Source organism: Crocuta crocuta, unplaced genomic scaffold (assembly GCF_008692635.1).
Source record: "Crocuta crocuta isolate KB4526 unplaced genomic scaffold, BGI_CrCroc_1.0 scaffold180, whole genome shotgun sequence".
NCBI lineage: Eukaryota > Metazoa > Chordata > Mammalia > Carnivora > Hyaenidae > Crocuta > Crocuta crocuta.
Genome location: NW_027527549.1, coordinates 5,787,169 through 5,805,661, shown reverse-complemented (window position 1 = coordinate 5,805,661; position 18,493 = coordinate 5,787,169). Strand labels below are relative to the sequence as shown.

General features: G+C 43.9%; 2 protein-coding genes across 2 annotated transcripts in view; one reads left to right on the top strand and one right to left on the bottom strand.

Annotated features, from left to right (window-relative positions):
* The window catches only part of LOC144234263 (uncharacterized), a 77,345-nt gene that overhangs the window by 42,061 nt on the left and 16,791 nt on the right, over nucleotides 1-18,493 (top strand). The window lies entirely within an intron of this gene.
* Nucleotides 186-18,233, bottom strand: HAO2 (hydroxyacid oxidase 2). Its single transcript, XM_077767522.1, has 7 exons — nucleotides 18,097-18,233; nucleotides 16,251-16,402; nucleotides 14,041-14,324; nucleotides 11,949-12,158; nucleotides 7,015-7,173; nucleotides 6,580-6,649; nucleotides 186-962 (listed from the first exon to the last, which is right to left on the bottom strand). The coding sequence occupies exons 1-7, from the start codon at nucleotides 18,225-18,227 to the stop codon at nucleotides 907-909; spliced, it is 1,062 nt and encodes a 353-aa protein (XP_077623648.1). The 5' UTR covers nucleotides 18,228-18,233; the 3' UTR covers nucleotides 186-906.

Sequence of the window (18,493 nt, the reverse complement as noted above, 5' to 3'; positions counted from 1 at the left end):
CATCCATCCTTCTATGTTACAGGTATTCATCAAGAGGTTGCCAAATGCCAAGCCCAGTAACAAATGTACAGTTTCTTGCCTGGAGCCATGTACAATCCATTTGTGGAGAAAGACATGCAACAAATTAACTAAATAAACAAACAAACATATTGTATTATAATAAGTGTTGTAATAATGTAATATGCAAAGTGCAATAAGAAGAACCTAGAAAGTAGCCATGGTAAGAATAGGTGACATTTGAACAAGGTCTTAAAAGATGAATAGATTTTCGTCAAACAATAAAAGCTACTGTTTCCTCAACTTCTACTGAGTGTTAAGCATTGTGCTCTAAAGTGTACACACATTATCTCATTTAATCTTTCTCTTGACCTAGAGGGCTAGGTAGTACAATTCCCATTTACAGAGAGACTGGGTAAACTTTCCCATTGCACAGCTTGCCAGTACCAGTCTTGACTGTTAGACCCATGCCTGTATGGCTCCAAAGTCTAGATTTTAACTATTATTATTTCCCTATTATCTACACATAGGAGTAGTATTTTTGTGGGAGGATATTTTATACATATAGCTCTTTGGTACAGAGTGTAAGTTTACATAGTTGGTTAATGGATATGCAAAAAAATAAATCTGGTAGCTATTTCAGTCATTATTGATCCATGTTTTTAAGATTTTTTTCTTTCAGAGAAGGGCAGGCAAGAACACGTAACAGTGAGGTAAAGAAGAGCAGGTCACATTTGAGGAAGAGGTGGGGTTTGGGAGGCCTGAAGAACTAGGGGTGGAGTGGTTGAAGGTGCGGGGGATGAGCCTCTGGGTAGGATAGGGGCAAGGCAGGAAGGCATCACACACCACGCTGTGAGTTTGTCTTCTCCCTGTGGGCCACCTCAGCAGTCTGGTCATTAGCCCTCTTTCTTACAACCGGGAGAACTGGATCAGGTCCTGATTGATCTCCGCAACTGACCGACAGCCTAAAAGAACAATGCAGTTAAAAAGCCTATTTCTCTATGGGGCATCTGGGTGGCTCAGTGGATTGAGTGTCTGACTCTTGACTTGGACTCAGGCCATGATCCCAGGGTTGTGGGATCGAGCCCCATGTTGGGCTCCATGCTGAGCATGGAGTCTGCTTAAGATTTTCCCTCTCTCCCCTGCTCATGCTCTCTCTCCCTCTCTCAAATAAAAAATTTTTAAAATAATAAAAAAGCTTATTTCTCTGAAACTCCAGCAGCCCACCCCATCATGGGTAATGGGATGATCCAATGGGAATAAGCCTGACTTGATTTTTGTGCTCACCCCGAAAAAAATGCTATATAAAAATAAATAATAGTAATAAGATTAAACAAAAATTGCATTAAAGGGTGGATGAAGATACCAGATGAATAATGTGATTCTGACTGCCTTGAGAATTGTTTTGTGAGCCTGTGCCCATATCCTCTTTCAACATAGCCATGTCAAAACGGCACAGTAAAGATACAAAAACACTATTTTAGCATTTAAAAAACCAATTCATATGAGCCGTCGATACACTTGACCTTTATCTGAGTGCTGATAAGGCTCAAGGATACAGGAGGTATTTGTCAGGGAGAAATATGAGTCAGGAATAAGAAGTGCGTTGAGTATTTCATACAGTAAATTTGCTTTCGACAGGAAAATTCTGCGAAAGGAAACGCGCTTCTTTAGCGGAGGAACTTCATCAAAAGGCAAAATTAGGAACTGTAGCTGAGGTTAGACACAGGGATTGAAGAGCGTCAGCTAAGAAGCACGAAGAGGGGGAGAAAGAAGGGGTAGCACGTTGGTACAGACTGGGTGGGGGGGGCTTGAGTAGAAGGAGAATCCCTGCTGCTGATGAGGCACATGGACCTGAATGTCAGGATGTGGAAGGATTAATTTAAGTTCTTTCCACAGTGGCGATGTATGCACCTTCACCTCCCCAAACACTGCTTTCGCGAAGTGTATCACTCACAAAAATATAACTAGAGAAAGGGGTTTTCCCCCCTAAAAAAGGAAACAGAGTGAATAGTTGAGTTTTATGCCTGGGTTGATTGTAGTGGACAGAGATGTCAGGCGTGGGCTACGAACCCACTAACTGAACTCATACAGCAGAAGCAAGACCTCCATGCTAGAGGCGGTGCTCCTCAGAGTGGACAGTGATCTTAAGAGCTTAGGGTTTCCCCGGGGCAGAGAAGAGTGGGTCTTCACAGCAGGCAGACCTACTCAAGGAGCACAGAGATACCAAAATAGAGTTGTTGGGTGCATGTTGTAGTAAAAATGATACGGAAATGATGTAAAATGTCTCAGTAGTTGCCTTAGAGTTATGCTGTGATTCCATTTTGAGACGGTTTGGCACATACACCTTGGGAACGCATCTGTGCTTATTCGACTCTCCTCAGGTTGGCTTCTGGGTCTCATGCAGTAAAGGGCACCACCCTGCACTTGGCAGAGACTTCATAAAAGTGTGAGAGAGAATGCATATTTATAATTGTTTCCTGCACTTTCATTACTGTAAATTAGGAGGATATTTACACTAAAATGTGCTGGCCACTTTCACATGAAGTGGGTAATGACAAACGATAAACCTCAAGAAGGTTCATAGACTTTTTAATTCAGCCTCCTCCCCTTAAGAAGGGCGAGACCTTAGTGAGGTCCCTGCAGCCTTGTGTGCTGGTGTGACTTATATGTGGACATTTTTCAAGACAGATCTTGATTCTGATTCTAACCTTTCTGTAAGGATAATTTCAGAAATTGGTCTCATGGTGAAAAAAAATGACTTAAAAATCGTTTTTATATTTATTTTTGAGAGAGATAGAGAGAGACAGAGAGCAAGGGAGAGAGGGTCGGAGAGAGAAGGAGTCACAGAATCCAAAACAGGTTCCTGGCTCTGAGATGTGAGCACAGAGCCTGAGGTGGGGCTCGAACTCACAAACCTTGAGATAGTGACCCGAGCTGAAGTCAGACGCCTAAAGGACTGAGTCACCCAAGCTCCCTGAAAAATATGACTCTTAAATTTATTTTGCTATCAGCAAATAAGGTTCTCCTCCCAGGGCTGTATGTTATAGGGTCATAAGAGAAAACATCACACATCTCCAGGGGCACTGAGAGAAAGAAATGATATTAACTGATCCCTCCTGGGTGCCGATTTTGTGTCAGGTGTCTTAATGTGCACTGTGTGCGGAATGGCTAAGGGGAGACAGAATCTCAGGGGGTTCACACTATGATTTTGCATTGTAGTGAGTTCTATGCAAAGCATAGGCCCCTGGCCAAGATCCCTTCTCCCCAGGGACTAGCCTGGGGTTCTTCTCTGGGGGAGATACTCCTATGCAGAGGATCCCCAAAGAAGCCCTTCTCCCTCAGTTTTTTCTTCCTTCTGCCCTGTCCTGCATTTGGTTGCAATTACTGATTTTTCCACATCTACACTGAAAACCATACATTCTCCTTGCCGAACAGGTAGAAGGAGGGGAGAATAAACTGTCGGCCATAAATATGCTCCCAGTTTGGTTTTTTTCTTTGCCCCCCTTTAAAAAAAGGAGCTCTCCACCAGATTTCCCAGCCACCGTTTCTACCCCAGTGATTGTTAAGTATGAACTTTTGGCAGAATAAAAGGTTTGTTATTGTGAATTCTCCCGACAGGCTTCTTTCCATTAAAAGAAGATAAGGCATCATTTGGCAAGGATGGGAGGAAATATTTGGGGGAGGAGTGAAACTCGTCTCAACCTCCTGGAACCTTTAGAAGCTCATGGGTCTTCCCATCCTTTGCCCCCCTCCCTCCCAGGGGCAAAACACACCAATATGATATCTGTTCACACTCGTGCCATCCCATGAGGAAGGGTCTTGGTGACTCTGGGTCATTTAATGACTTATCTTCATAGACTTTGAATGGCTCTGGTCCAAAGCTGATGGCCCTTATCCTCCATGCCCTGATCCATTTCCCCCTCCCTTTTTTTCTCTTTGATTAATCTGCTCCTTGGAGAGGAGGCCGGTACTGGCATTAATGCTGATCTAAGTTTTCTCACTCAAGCCCAAAAGGTTGAGTCCGTAGCCCCAATGGACACTAATAATACAACTTGGACACGGAGTACAAGACACTTGTCTAAATATCAGACCCAAACCAGACTTGAGAACAACCTGAACACCTTGCCTTGTGCCTGGCACATGACAGATTCTCTGTAACATTTATGATGATATATTAATGGCAAGAAAATGGTCTTGACTTCACATCAGAGGTTGATTCATTGTTTCCTTACTTCTGGAGAAGATATCTCTTATTATAAAATTTTAGAATTGAGGAGTAAATGGAGGTCTTATTGGGGTTCATCTTGTCTGTCCTTTCACATCATAATCAGTTAGTGTCTAAAGCAGACAAAGAGAGTCAAAGACAGAGCCATTGGCCATTGGCACTGGGTAGGTGGCTCCCTTCTGTGAGACTGTTCCAAGCATTTTAGGACATTTAGCGCATCTAACCCCCAACACTAACTACCTGCAGTACCCACCCCACCATCTTGTGCCAACTAGAAAAAAAAATAAACTAAAAACTCCAAATCAAATCTTTTTGATGAGAGCAGTCACGATCTTAGTTGAGAACTTCTATTTTACAGGTCACTGGGATCCCCAGGCTTTGCTAAAAACGTATAAATTGTTATGAACGCTGCTTTACAATAACTTCATTTTTGAGCGAAATCCATCCACATGTAACTTTGAGACATGCACGTTTGTCCAGTTGTGGTCACACAGGACGACATGTCTCCTTCTCCCCCCTTCTCTCCTCCTGTTGTATCTATTTCCCCAGTTCCTCCATGCTTCCTCCTTGAAATCATTTCTCAACTCCTCACCGTCCATGAATATTACTTAAAAGATGACGCACAGAACCACACCCAACAAGCCTGATATGATCTGAACAGGCCAGAGTATAATGGGACTCTCTTTCCCATAATCTGAAATTGCATCTGCTTTTGTAGCAAAAGTTTCGCATTCCAAGTTTGTGCTCAATCTTTGGAACATCTCTTCCCTTCTCTCTCTTCTGGGTGGCCACCGGGCCAGGGAAAGATAAGCCAGAAAGAGGAGTCACCACTCCTGTTCTGCAGGCCTCATGCCTTCTGCTCCAAATCAGGAAAAGAACTGTAAAAGTTTTGGCACAAAAACAGACACTTAGATCAATGGAACAGAATAGAGAACAGAAATGGGCCCACAAACATATGGCCAACTAATCTTTGACGAAGCAGGAAAGAATATCCAATGGAATAAAGACAGGCTCTTCAGCAAATGGTGCTGGGAAAATTGGACAGGGACAAGCTGAAAAATGAACCTAGACCACTTTTTTATACCATACACAAAAATAAACTCAAAATGGATAAAAGACATAAATGTAAGATAGGAAGCCATCAAAATCCTAGAGGAGAAAGCAGGCAAAAACCTTTTTGACCTTGGCCACAGCAATTTCTTACTCAACATGTCTCTGGAGGCAAGGGAAACAAGCAAAAATGAACTATTGGGACCTCATCAAAATAAAAAGCTCCTGTACAGCGAAGGAAACAATCAGCAAAATGAAAAGACAATCAATGGAATGGGAGAAGATATTTGCAAATGACATATCACATAAAGGGTTAGTATCCAAAATCTATAAAGAACTTATCAAACTCAACACCCAAAAAAACAAATAATCCAGTGAAGAAATGGGCAGAAGACATGAATAGACACTTTTCCAAAGAAGACAGCCAGATGGCCAACAGACACATGAAAACATGCTCAACATCACTCACCATCAGGGAAATACAAATTAAAACCACAATGAGATACCACTCACACCTGTCAGAATGGCTATTAACAACTCAGGCAACAACAGATGTTGCTGAGGATGCGGAGAAAGAGGATCTCTTTTGCACTGCTGGTAGGAATGTAAACTGGTGCAGCCACTTTGGAAAACAGTTTGGAGGTTCCTCAAAAAGTTAAAGATAGAACTACCTTACGACCCAGCAATTGCACTGCTAGGTATATATCTAAGGGATACAGGTGTGCTGTTTCAAAGGGGCACATGCATCCCAATGTTCATAGCAGCGTTATCGACAAAAGCCGAAGTATGGAAGGAGCCCAAATGTCCACTGACAGATGAATGGATAAAGAAGATGTGGTACATGTGTACAATGAAGTATTATTTGGCAATCAAAAAGAATGAAATCTTGCCACTTGCAACAATGTGGATGAAACTAGGGAGTATTAAGCTAAGTGAAACAAGTCAGAGAAAGACAAATATATAACTTCACTCATATGTGGAATTTAAGATACAAAACAGATGAACATAAGGGAAGGGAAGCAAAAATAATATAAAAACATGGAGGGGGACAAAACATAAGAGACTCTTAAATACAGAGAACAAACTGAGGATTGCTGGAGGGGTTGTGGGTGGGGGGATGGGCTAAATGGGTAAGGGGTATTAGAGAGGACACTTGTTGGGATGAGCAATGGGTGTTATACATCCGGGATGAATCACTGGAATCTACTCCTGAAATCATTATTGTACTATATGCTAACTAACTTGAATGTAAATTAAAAATAAATAAATAAACAACAACAAGAAGAAGAATTGTCAAAACTTACCAGTGAGGGCCATGGAAGTGTGGAACTCGTTTTTTATGATGTTCAAAACTTCCTCAACACCATGTTCACCCTGCTCCCAAGAATGGGGGGGATGGGGAGGGACACAAAAAGAAGCGTGAAGGAACATTCTGACCGTGGGCTGAGCATCAGGTCTGGGCATGCTCACAACTGCGGGGGTGTAGGATGGGGATGTCCGTGGAATTGGAACTATGTTGGGAATACGGGGCAGCAAAGAGGTAGAGATGGGGGCGAGAGTGCCTGAGAATATGCAACGTGCTGCGGAGGAAGTGTGGAGATTTGGGCAGGGGGTGACTGGCCCTCAGGAATCTGGGGCCCTTGAGAAATGGCTAAGCTTGGAGGGCAAACCACAGGAAAGCATGGAAACAAACAAGAAGCCCAGTATCTTCCAGTTGGGTCTCACTTTGCCACTCTCACCTTGTAGGCAAGACCCCACAGTACTGGTCTCCCAAGAAACACACACTTAGCCCCAAGGGCCAGAGCCTTGAGCACATCGTTGCCAGTTCGGATCCCACCATCCAGGTACACTTCCATTTTCCCTTTCACAGCGGCCACCACTTCTGCCAAGGCATCGATCTGAAAAAGAGACATGCAGGCCTCGAAGGGCTTCTATTTTCACTCCTGGGGATCATGGGACAGAGATGCCCCCTCAACGTGGCTTAGGAACTGGAAGTCCAAGTGTGGGGAAGGTCTACCGGTTTCTTCCCTTCCCATGCCCTAGCTGTGCTTCCCCTCCCCTTCCAGAGCAGTGCAGCTGTGTCCCCAGGCTCCAGGGACTTCCTACGGGTGCTCCCTCTTGTCCTTTTCTATACTGACAGAAAGTAGCTCCGCTCTGACGCACTTATTCAGCTGTCTATAGCTTGGAAGAAACTCTTGGTTATTCTTCACATCCTAAAGGGGAAATTTTCCATTTATGGTGTTCAGTTTAATGTTCTTTTTTTTTTTAATGTTTATTTCTTTTGAAAGAGGGAGCATAGGAGGGGCAGAGAGAGGGAGACAGAGGATCTAAAGCAGGCTCTGCACCAACCGCAGAGAGCCCAAGGCAGGGCTCAAACCCACAAACTGTGAGATCATGACCTGAACCAAAGTCGGACTTTTAACCAACTGAGCTACCCAGGTGCCCCTTTAATGTTCTTGTTTTTTTAAATAGCTTATTGTCAAGTTGGTTTCCATATAACACCCAGTGCTCATCCCCACAAGTGCCCTCTTCCATGCCCATCACCTCCCTTCCCCTCCCCCCACCCCCATTNTTTTGGGTCCAATTCTGAGTTCTCAATTCTATTCCATTGGTCTATGTGTCTGTTTTTGTGCCAATACCATATGGTCTTGATGATTACAACTTTGTAGTTGAGGCTAAAGTCTGGGATGGTGATGCCTCCTGTTTTGGTTTTCTTTAATATTACTTTGGCTACTCAGGGTCTTTTGTGATTCCATACAAATTTGAGGATAGTGTGTTCTAGTTTTNGATTCGATTTCCTCACTAGTTATGGGTCTGTAATGTTCTTGTTTTTAAAGAACACTGTGACTTCTGATTTTCTTCTCTGTTTCTAGGGTGGCACAGGTAGGAGTGTTCTCCATCGCTACAGCACTGAGTCTCTTTGGCAAAGCAAAAGTGACCAGCCTGGGCCCAGATGTCTGGACTACAGCCTTTCTTATATAACTGGGCTACAAGTTGTTCCTGGCTCCCGTGTGGGTTATCTGAGACTTGGGGTGGGGGTGGAAGCAGCAGTGTGTAAGAAGTAGGGTTGAAGACTCTGAAAGGCAAAACTAAAGCAGCTTATTACTTGGCATGGGTTCCACCCAGACTTCCTCTCCTACCTCGGCTCCTCAGCTCCAGGCTCTGCAGCTGGCAGGCCTCACCCACCCGTCATGTCCCAGGCCAGGGACACATCTAAGAGAAGGGGTGACAGGAGAGTCTGGGAGAAGGGTCCTGGAGGACAGAGCTCTGGAGCTGCCTCAGAGCTCCTGTTCTGTGCCTCTTTGAGGGAAAATTGGAGAGGAGGAGAACTTGGGCCCTCGGGGGACTTCTGCTGACGAAGAAATCAGCGGGAATTCTAACTCAATGCACTCCTTTGGCCTAGACCGAACAGAATATGAAATCAGGGAGGAAAGGACTTACATGTGCTAACTGGCAAGAATGTATGTCCAAATAAGGGGTATTTTTATAGTCCCTGCATGGTATTATTTGGAATATTTCTATGATGTTAGGGAAAAGAAATAAATCTGTATGTGCAAACTCTTCCAGTGAGCTATATTGGACAGTGGGGTGATGGGATTTGAGAAACAGGACAGGGAGTAAATTTTAGCCGAGGGTACAGTATTTCTTTAGAGTTACTTTTGATAGGTCACGATGGGACACTCACTAGAGCTTTCTGGGGACAACAGCTAGCTTACCCTTTCCCCAGGTCCCAGGAAGAAATACAAGGAGTGTTAGATATGGGACCTTCTATAAATGGGAACTTCAAAGAGTCATACCTCTCACGGTGAGGCACTGGCCTCAGGTGCAAAACTTAAGGGTGCCCAAACACTCAGATAAATAACATTCGAATGCAATATTTAAAATATCAATGGCAAACTTCGACCTGTGAGCTGAGAGGTGGGAGCTGCTTTTTTTTAATAAATAAAATTTATTGGATCCGGGCCGGGATGGTGGTGAGATGAGCGGAGGCAGGTTATGCAAGTCCAGGGATAGATCTTACCTTTATTTAAAATGTTGTTATTTTAGGGACACCTGGGTGGCTCAGTCAGTTGAGCATCTGACTTTGGCTTAGGTCATGATCTCACGGTACATGGGTTTGAGCCCCGTGTCGGGCTCTGTGCTGACAGCTCAGAGTCTGGAGCCTGCTTTGGATTCTGTGTCTCCCTCTCTTTCGCCCTCCCCTGCTCACTCTCTGTTTCTCTCTCTCTCTCAAAAATAAGTAGTAAAATAAAGGTTGATATTTTATTCACCATGGATTTTGGGGCATTAATTTAAAATTTTTAAATAGTGCATTAAACTATTATTTATCGTACTACATTTTCCTGGCATCTTCTCAAATTTTGAGCATTAGAACCTCACACTAATCTCGGCACTGTCTCCAGATGACCTTGGTTTTAGTTGTTAAGTCAGATGTCTAGGGAGAAGGACATGTTGATCAGCATGAGGGGGAAGGAGAAATTTCTTTCTCTGGCTCCTACCTTTACCAACAGTCATTCTCTATTGAAGAAGTGCAGCCTCTTTCACCACATATTACTCAGTCCTCCCCAAGGGAGCAAGAGTAGCTAAATGATTCATGAGAGGGAGCCTATTGCATAATGCTTTGTTAGAGTTATTTCGAGGGTCAACGTTCGACTCTGTTTGCTGCTTGCTGGTAATAGGGGCTTTCTGTTCCTATCTATAGACACAATTGGGACTGCTCAGGACCTGCTGTAATCTTTGGTATCCTGTTTCCCCGGTTCTTGGATGTGTGGGAGGTAGCCTGTGGACATTCTTACAGGAATTGGGTGAGAGAGCTAGCATGTGCTCTGCAGATCTACTTTCTCCTGGGGACATAGGTCAAGATTTGGGATGAGAGGTAGGAGGCCTAACTGTTCCCTTCAATCAGCTCTATTGAGAGTCAGTGTAAACTGTGTCTCTTGCTCTTTATGTGGGTTTGTCATTCTGTATCTGTTCTTTCTCAGTTAGAGCCTGGAAGGGAAGAAGGGGTGAGTGATTGGCACCTGAAACCTCCAAGCTTCACAAACCTTGAAACGTACAGACTGGCTGATGTACCCTCTCTGTTTCCTGGAATTCATCTTAAAGACTGAGGATGTGCTAAAGATTTCAGGACGATCATTGATGCTGTTGTTTAGAATAGTGAAAGCTTGGAAGTCATTGGGTATTTTAACAATAGGCAGTTGGTTATATAAATTGTCCATTTCTACTATATACCATTAAAAATGAGAGAAGCATATATATTGAAATGAAGTGATGCTCTTAACATACTGGTAAGTGATAAGGGAAAAATTACAAAATAGTATGTGTGTTTTTAAATCCAAAATGTCACCTTTGCATTAAGAAGTAGATAAAAACAATTACCAAAATATTGTCACTAATGAGAATGATGAAATTAGGGGTGATTTTTATCTTCTTCTTTTTGCATATGTATATTTTATAATTTATCAGCAGAGAACATGTTTTACTTACATAATAAAAAGGCCCAAAAGAGAGAGAGAAAATCCACTTTCCTTTCTTATCTTAACGGAGGACCATGGGGGAAAAGAAGGGTTAAAATGAATCAAGTAGTAATAGAAGAACCTCTTGAAAAATATAAGCGATATATGTCCATGAAAACAAATCAACAATTAATTCCCATTTAAAGATTTTCTAGGGTTCCTGGGTGACTCATTCAGTTAAGCNCTTTCTTATCTTAACGGAGGACCATGGGGGAAAAGAAGGGTTAAAATGAATCAAGTAGTAATAGAAGAACCTCTTGAAAAATATAAGCGATATATGTCCATGAAAACAAATCAACAATTAATTCCCATTTAAAGATTTTCTAGGGCTCCTGGGTGACTCAGTCAGTTAAGTGCCTGACTTCAGCTCAGGTCACGATCTGAGGTTTGTGAGTTTGAGGCCCGCGTCGGGCTCTGTGCTGACAGCTCAGAGTCTGGAGCCTGCTTCGGATTCTGTGTCTCCCCCTCTCTCTGCCCCTCCCATGCTCATGCTCTGTATCTCTCTGTCTCTCAATAATAAATAAACGTTAAAAAAAATTTTTTTTAAAAGATTCTTTCTTTGCTGCCTCCTCTTCATATGTAATGGGCATAAATTCAAAAGATAGGAGGGAAATTACAGACTGTCATAGATTTTTAGAAGAGGACTCATATGGTTTTTTTTAGTTTTACTGTGAAAGATGGTTATTTGTTAGTATAAGTGAGGTACCTTTCCTTCCTAGGATGTGTCACGTAAGAAAATATGTCATTACATTCCATGTACACAGCCGATCTTTGAGCTGAACACTTCTTCCAGAAGGTAGAAGACCTCAGTGCCTTTGACTCTCCTATTGACTTCTACCTGAACCACTATTTAACTGTGTGAACTTGGACAAGTTACTCAACATCCCTAACTTCCAAGATCCCCCATCCGTTAAAAGAGCGATAATGATACTATTCTTGTGGGACCATTGTGAGATTGGACACTTAGAGATGTTGGATGTGACATTTTTAAAAACAACTTGGCACACAGTAGGCTGTTAATGATGAAAAGTCCTTGCAGTTCACAGGTATATACCGACATGAGTAGTAAGGGAGACAAGAGCATAGGCCAAACTTCACAGAGTACCTTGCTGTGGGCGCCCCACCCCCACTGATGCCTCTGAAGTTATCATACTTACAGAAGCAGGAACATCATCAAGCTGTCTTCCACCATGATTGGAAACAATGATGCCATTGACATTGTGTTTCACGGCTAACTCTGCATCCTCTTTTGTCAAGATCCCTTTAAGGATAATGGGCAATCGAGTTATGCTCTGAAGCCAGGAGAGATCATTCCAGGACATGGATGAGTTAATGGGAGACATCTGGAAATAGGACATTGGAGTTCTCTGTGGGAAAGAAAAGAGAACTTTATGATTTTTTTAATTTTAATTTTTTTGAGAGTGAGAGGGCGTGTGCATGGGGGAGGGGCATAGAGAGGAGAACACAGAATCCAAAGCAGGCCCCAGGCTCTGAGCTGTCAGCACAAAGCCTAATGTGGGGCATGAACCCACGAACCAGGAGATCATGACCTGAGCTGACGTAGGCCGTTTAACCGACTGAGCCATCCAGGTGCCCCGAAAGAAAAGAACTTTAGACCTGAGCTCCTTTAAGATTGTTTAATCCATTCCAAAATGAGATGCAGTCAGATGGCTACCTTTCAAAAGCCTTAAAAGAGGAACAACAGAATCAACAACACTTCCAACTCCTTTTCGTGACAAACTTTGTGCAAAAGAACTGCTATTTCAACTGCTTATTCATTAACCATTAATTGTGTCCCTGCTCAATAACTATGCCAGTATCTGTGGATACAAAGACAAACAAGACATAATCCCTACTTTAAAAGAACTGGAAATTATAGTGGTGAGGTGGATAAGCAAAAGCATGTTTTTTACTTGGCCATGTAACATGTTATGTTTGCGAGAGGCACAAGGTTATAAGAGCTAAGAAATACTTCAATTATCCTAAATCAGATACTACCTCATATTTAACCTTGGCCCGCCATGTAAATAAAATATCCACCAATCCCAATGTGTCTCTGGGATCTGAGATAAGGATTCCAGAAAACTCCAAGGCTAATTTGTGATGAATGAGTAGAACAGTTGACTCACTTGGCTGTGTGTCACAGCCATTCATTACCTGAAAAGGCTGGTGTCTTTATCTCTAATGAGCCAAGGCAACTCCAGTCTTACCATGATTTTCTCTCTCTGGGGCACTCCACTGCATCTGACATAAGGATTTTTTTAAAAATGTTTATTTAATTTTGATAGAGAGAGAGAAAGAAAGAGAGAAAGAGGATCCCAAGCAGGCTCCACACTGTCAGTGAAGAGCCCAATGCAGGGCTTTGAACCCAAGCACCATGAGAGCATGATCTGAGCTGAAACCAAAACTCAGATGCTTAACCACCTGAGCCACCCATGCCCCACCTGTCTGTAGAATTTTAATGGGGAAGTGGCCTTTGCAGTCACCTATTTCAGAGATTCCAAACAAGTGTGCTTTTGCAGCTCCAGAAATGAGTTCCACACATAGAGATACTGACCTTTGGTTCTCAAGGCAGCAGGGTGGGGCCTGGGCTGGCTACACTCCATGGGCCAGTCACCCTGTCTGTGAGCATCCTCTTCAGGGGGTCAGTTAACCTAAGTGTGCTACCCAAAATTATCATGTTCTTTTTTTAAATTATTATTTTAATGTTTATTTTTGAGAGGTGATGGAGGGGCAGAGAGAGAGGGAGACACAGAATCCAAAGCAAGACCCAGGCTCTGAGCTGTCAGCACAGAGCCTGATGTGAGGCTTGAACTCACAGACTGCGAGATCAAGACCTGAGCCAAAGTCAGACACTCAGCCAACTGAGCCACTCAGGCGCCCCCCACAGTATCATTTTCTAAGTGTCCCATAAAGTGGAAAATGTATGAAGAACTTATTTAATTTTCTCTCCTGTTCCAGGAAAAAGTCCTTTCCAATGCTTTCCTATTTCTTAGCACCGAGCCCTGGCCAGAGTACTCCTCTCTGGTGACAGGTTGAGAGCTCCAGCAGTGAAGACAATTTATGTCATATTCTGTTTGCCCGGAAGCTCTGGACAACAGGAACTAGGTCTGCTTTTTGAATCGTGGCGCCTGCCATGTCTGGCAAGAGCAGGCACTCAGTGAATTTTTGTGGAAAGAGAGAAGAGGAAGGTGGAGAGGAAATTTGCCTCCTGTAATGCCTGCGCGTCGAATCTGGTGACTTTCCTACCTCTTTAGGGAAGTGAAGGTCTTTGAGCAGTAAGGTCAGCTTTAAATCCAGTTGGTTTCGAATGTCATGTCGCCTGTTGCCCAGTTTGGGCACATCCACAGTGATGACCAGAGCTCTGAAACCCAGGGATTCAACTTTCTGGACCAGATTTTTGTTGAGCTGCCGGTCTGGATGCACATAGAGTTGAAACCACTTGAGGCCCGTGGGGGCAGTGGCAGCGATGTCTTCCAGGGCACAGGTAGCAAACATGCTGGTGACGTAGCCGACCCCGGCTGCTTGGGCTGCTGCAAAGCAAACGGGCAGGTCGGGTTAGAGGGCAGGATTCTGGACGGAGGTGAGAAGCCCTCGGAGTCTGTGCTGCCTCTGACTAGCTCTCCCTGATAATGAAGAGAAAGCTTGACTTCATTCTTCTTCCTGCTAAGGCAGGACAGATAGGAGGCATTGGATCAGGCTGGGAGGTCCAATCCTGTCTGGGTCCCCTGCTGTATAACCTGTCTTCCAAACCCTGTTGTCCATGGTCAATATTCCCAGAGTGCTCCTTAGTCCCCAGAACCACTTTGGACCTGCTGCGGCTTTCAGACAGGAGAATGGGTTGCCAGCGAACTTGTTAAGGAAGCAGAAGGGAACTAAGAGGACCAAGGCTGAGGAAATTCCAATGGGGAAGGCTGAGATTCGTACTGGAAAAAGCATGCTATCCGAGTTAGAAGAACGTTGGTGTCTCTCCTTCTTAGCTGGGTGACCTTGAGTCTTATTTTCTTCATCTGTAGGGTGGGGGTGGGGGTGGGTGGGCATGCTAATAATCTCTCTTACAGGGTTGCTGGAATATTAAACAAGATACTAGATGTGGAAGCATTTTTAAAATTACTAAGCGATGTGCTGTACAAATGCTAGTGATCACGAGGTCGGCAGGGATGGTGGTGACAGCAATGGTGGCACTGCGGCAGATTTCTCATTTCCTACTTTAATCGTTGTTTTCAGGCAGATTCTCCAGCAGGTTAATGTCACTACCATTCAGCAACCCAGAGGCAGAGAGTCTGGCCTCATCAAGATTTAATATTTTGGGGCACCTGGGTGGCTCAAGTTGGTTCAGGGGCCAACTCCCAAGTTCAACTCCGGTCACGATCTTAGGGTTGGTGAATTTGAGTCCCATGATGGGCTCTGCGCTGACAGCTCGGAGCCTGCTTGGGATTCTCTTTCCTTCTCTCTGCCCTTTCCCACCCTCAAAATAACTAACTAACTAGCTTACTAACTTTATAAAAAAAAGATTTAATAATTTCAATCCCTAATATCAACAGGAGATACCCCATTCTTTTGCCCCACTCTAAAAACACCACACGTTGAAGCAGGAAGAATTCGTAAAGCAGTCATAGTCCTGTGGGATATTCATATTTCAGCCTAGCCAGACTTGGTTCCTAACCAGACAGATGTCACCTGCTGCTCTAGAATCCTTGGATTCGTTACTTTCTATATCACAGAGTCAAAGAAAAGATCCCAGGGAGGCCCTGGGCAAACTGCAAATAAAATATTTCCTAGATTTGACCTACAGTAAAGATTCTAAAGGGGTCATAAGACTATTTTTAGCCTCTCACCTCCCCTATTCCTTCTCTTCTCTCTCTCTCTCTCTCTCTCTCACTCTGTCTCTCTTTTTGGTGGAGAGGGATGAGGGAAGAGAATAAGAGGCTCCTAGGAAGAAGACATACCCAGTAAAAGCCTTTTTGTCATATAAGATGATCAAGGAGAACGGAAACACAACATTGGGCAGAAGCGCCTGTCAGGGCTTTTGTTAGGACCTCATGTCATGAATCCCTCCTCATCCTAAATTCAGATTCACCAGTCAGCTCCAGCCCTAGCCCATGAGGGGTCAAAGAGAGCCCTATCTTTGAAGCCACAGTGAGAACCCCTTTCCCCACAGACTACAGGTGGCCTGTCCCCCTCCTTTGAAGGACAGTTTGCTTGATTTCCACAACCATTCATCCGTAGCCCCCTCTCTGACCACCCATTATTATGAAAATGGATGTTTTCTCAATCTTGGGTGAAATGTTATGCAAAAATAGCGTTAAGCATCCCTTTTTCACACCCTCCTTAAATCTGGCCAGATTGATGTCCCTGAACTCCTTCTAAGAGAAATCCTGCTACTGCTCTGAAGGACACTTGCATGCTTCTGGTCCCCACCCACTGGAAGGGAGCCTCAAGGTGTGGTTGTTTCATACCTCTGGCTGTGCTCATTTCTCCATCGGGCCAGACAAGGCAGTGGAAACCCGTGGGTGCAATGCAAATGGGGGCAGTGATCTCCTCCCCCTGGATTGTGGTCCGGGTGTCCACGTTTGCCACGTTTTTCAGGTACCGGGGACGGAGGCGGATTCTGTGCTCAGAGACAAAGAGTTTTCTATTGGTGGGGTTAAATGCAGGTGTTGCCCAGTGCTGGGCTCCAGATTCCCGTGCAGGTCTACACCAGACTGGAACCCGAGGAACCTCTGGTGGGATCAGTGGGCTGATTAGGCCACATAGACCAACTTTCCTCCAGAAAGCTTTTCCCAACACCTGGGCCCACATTTAACCCGCTTTCTCTAACCCCCCAGGGCACCTATGGTCCACAGTGCCTCTGGCCTTGCTCCAGCACCAGTCTGTGTCTTTGAGTTTTGCCTGTGTGAGAAGACTCTCAACACTTGGTTGCTTTGATCAATTTACCACAACAAGAGTTAGAAGGTAAAAGAATAAGCAGGAAGGAGTTCGAGGCTCTTCCCTCATCAAGCCTCTATAAACTAAGAAAAGGTCACCAAAGGAGGAAGAATCCCAGAGAATGACCATGGTGGAGGTTTTGTTTTGCTTGTTTCTTTTTTTTTTTTTTTGCTAGGGGCTAATTCATTTGAAGAATTGGCTTGACTACTTCTTTAGAAAAGGGTAGGGAAATTTGCAAATCATAAATATATAAAGTACACTTTTAAGTCCAATAGATACTTAGCCTCAGGGTCCAAAAATGCTGATTTCTCACCAAATATTATACACAAATGTAGAAAGGTTTTGCTAGAACTACCAATGGTACAAACTTGTGTTACTTTGTGAAATGGGAATGATAATCCAAATTTCATCATTGTCTCATGGAAGCAAAATGAAATAAAGCAAGGACAGGGCCTCAGTATAGTACGAAACAAGTATGAAAATACAGTACATAGCGTTCATCTTGTATCCCATTTTTCTGTTTTCTCATGACGTCTACTACAGGGGTCAGCAAACTTTTGCTATAAAAGGCCAGATAGTAAGTACTTTAGGTTTTGTGGACCATGCAGTCTGTCACAGTTATTCAGCTCTGCTGTTGTAATGCAAAAGCAGCCCTAGACTATACGTCAATGACAGATGTAAATTAGATGGTTGGTTCTAATAAAACTTTGTTTATAAACACTGAAATTTGAATTTCATATAATTTTTACATGTAACAAATTATCATTCTTCTTTTGATTTTTTTGCAACCATTTAAAAATGGAAAACAAAAATTCTTAACTTGTGGACCGTCCAAAATTAGGTGGTGGGCCCAATGTGGCCTGTGGGCTGTTTCCTGCCCCGTGTTGTACCGGCTGCTGTTCCAGACCGGCTCTTTCCCCTTGAAATCAACGTCTTTCTACCCCCTAAGACTCTCTGGGTCTCCATGTTTCTTATGGCCTCTCTCCCGATGTACAGTCTCTCCTTCAAGCTGGAAGTTTAGGAACTCAGGAGATTTTGGCCTCCTGGCCCAGGTAGCTGATGACCCTGGAATCTTCTCTTATCTTGTTAGGTGGCAAAGTTGTTGGGATATAGAGGGAGAGTGACTCATGCTAGTTCTGCAGAGACACTAAGATAAGCACTCTCTCCATCCATCCTCTCCCCAGCCACGTGCCTGCACACACACACACACACACACACACACAGCCTGTAGCAAAGCCCAAAACAATAATAACAAAAAACATTAATATATCTTGAGCACTTGGTGTCCTCTGGAGGCAAAGAGAAGGGCTGCTCTTTCCAAGGACCTCTCAACCAGTGCACCTTAACTTAACAATAGAAAGGATAAGAAGACCAGACCTCTTAAAGGCTGCGATGTTGTCATCCCGTGTGAAGGTGTCATCAGCTCCTCCTTCAATAAAATCCCAAGTTACCTTGGACAGACGCTCCCGGGCATAAGCCTGAAAGTCTGTCAAACATGCCAAGGGCATTTCTGAACCTTCAGAGGAAAAACCAAAGGCAAACAAAGACCCAGTCAGAATATGTCAAACGTAGAGGAGAAGGTGAATGGGGGGGAGGGGTCTGCTTGGCCTGGTGCTATTTAGATTCAATATTAACTCCCCCAGATTCCTTATTCCAATGGGAGTAACTGCCAAAGATGCAGCTCTCCATGCTTCCATCCCCCCACCCCTGTTCCCAGCTGCTGGTTGTCTGGCCTTCTAAATATCCCTCATATCTGTCCCCTCATCTCTACACC

Bases quoted from the DNA above. Each gene is read 5' to 3' on its own strand.
- HAO2 (XM_077767522.1), bottom strand. From the start codon at position 18,227: ATGCCCTTGGCATGTTTGACAGACTTTCAGGCTTATGCCCGGGAGCGT. The intron at 16,403-18,096 runs GTCTGGTCTTCT...CTCTGAGCACAG, and splicing joins AACATCGCAGCCTTTAAGAG to AATCCGCCTCCGTCCCCGGT. The intron at 12,159-14,040 runs GTAGGAAAGTCA...TCTTTCCCACAG, and splicing joins ACCTTCACTTCCCTAAAGAG to AGAACTCCAATGTCCTATTT.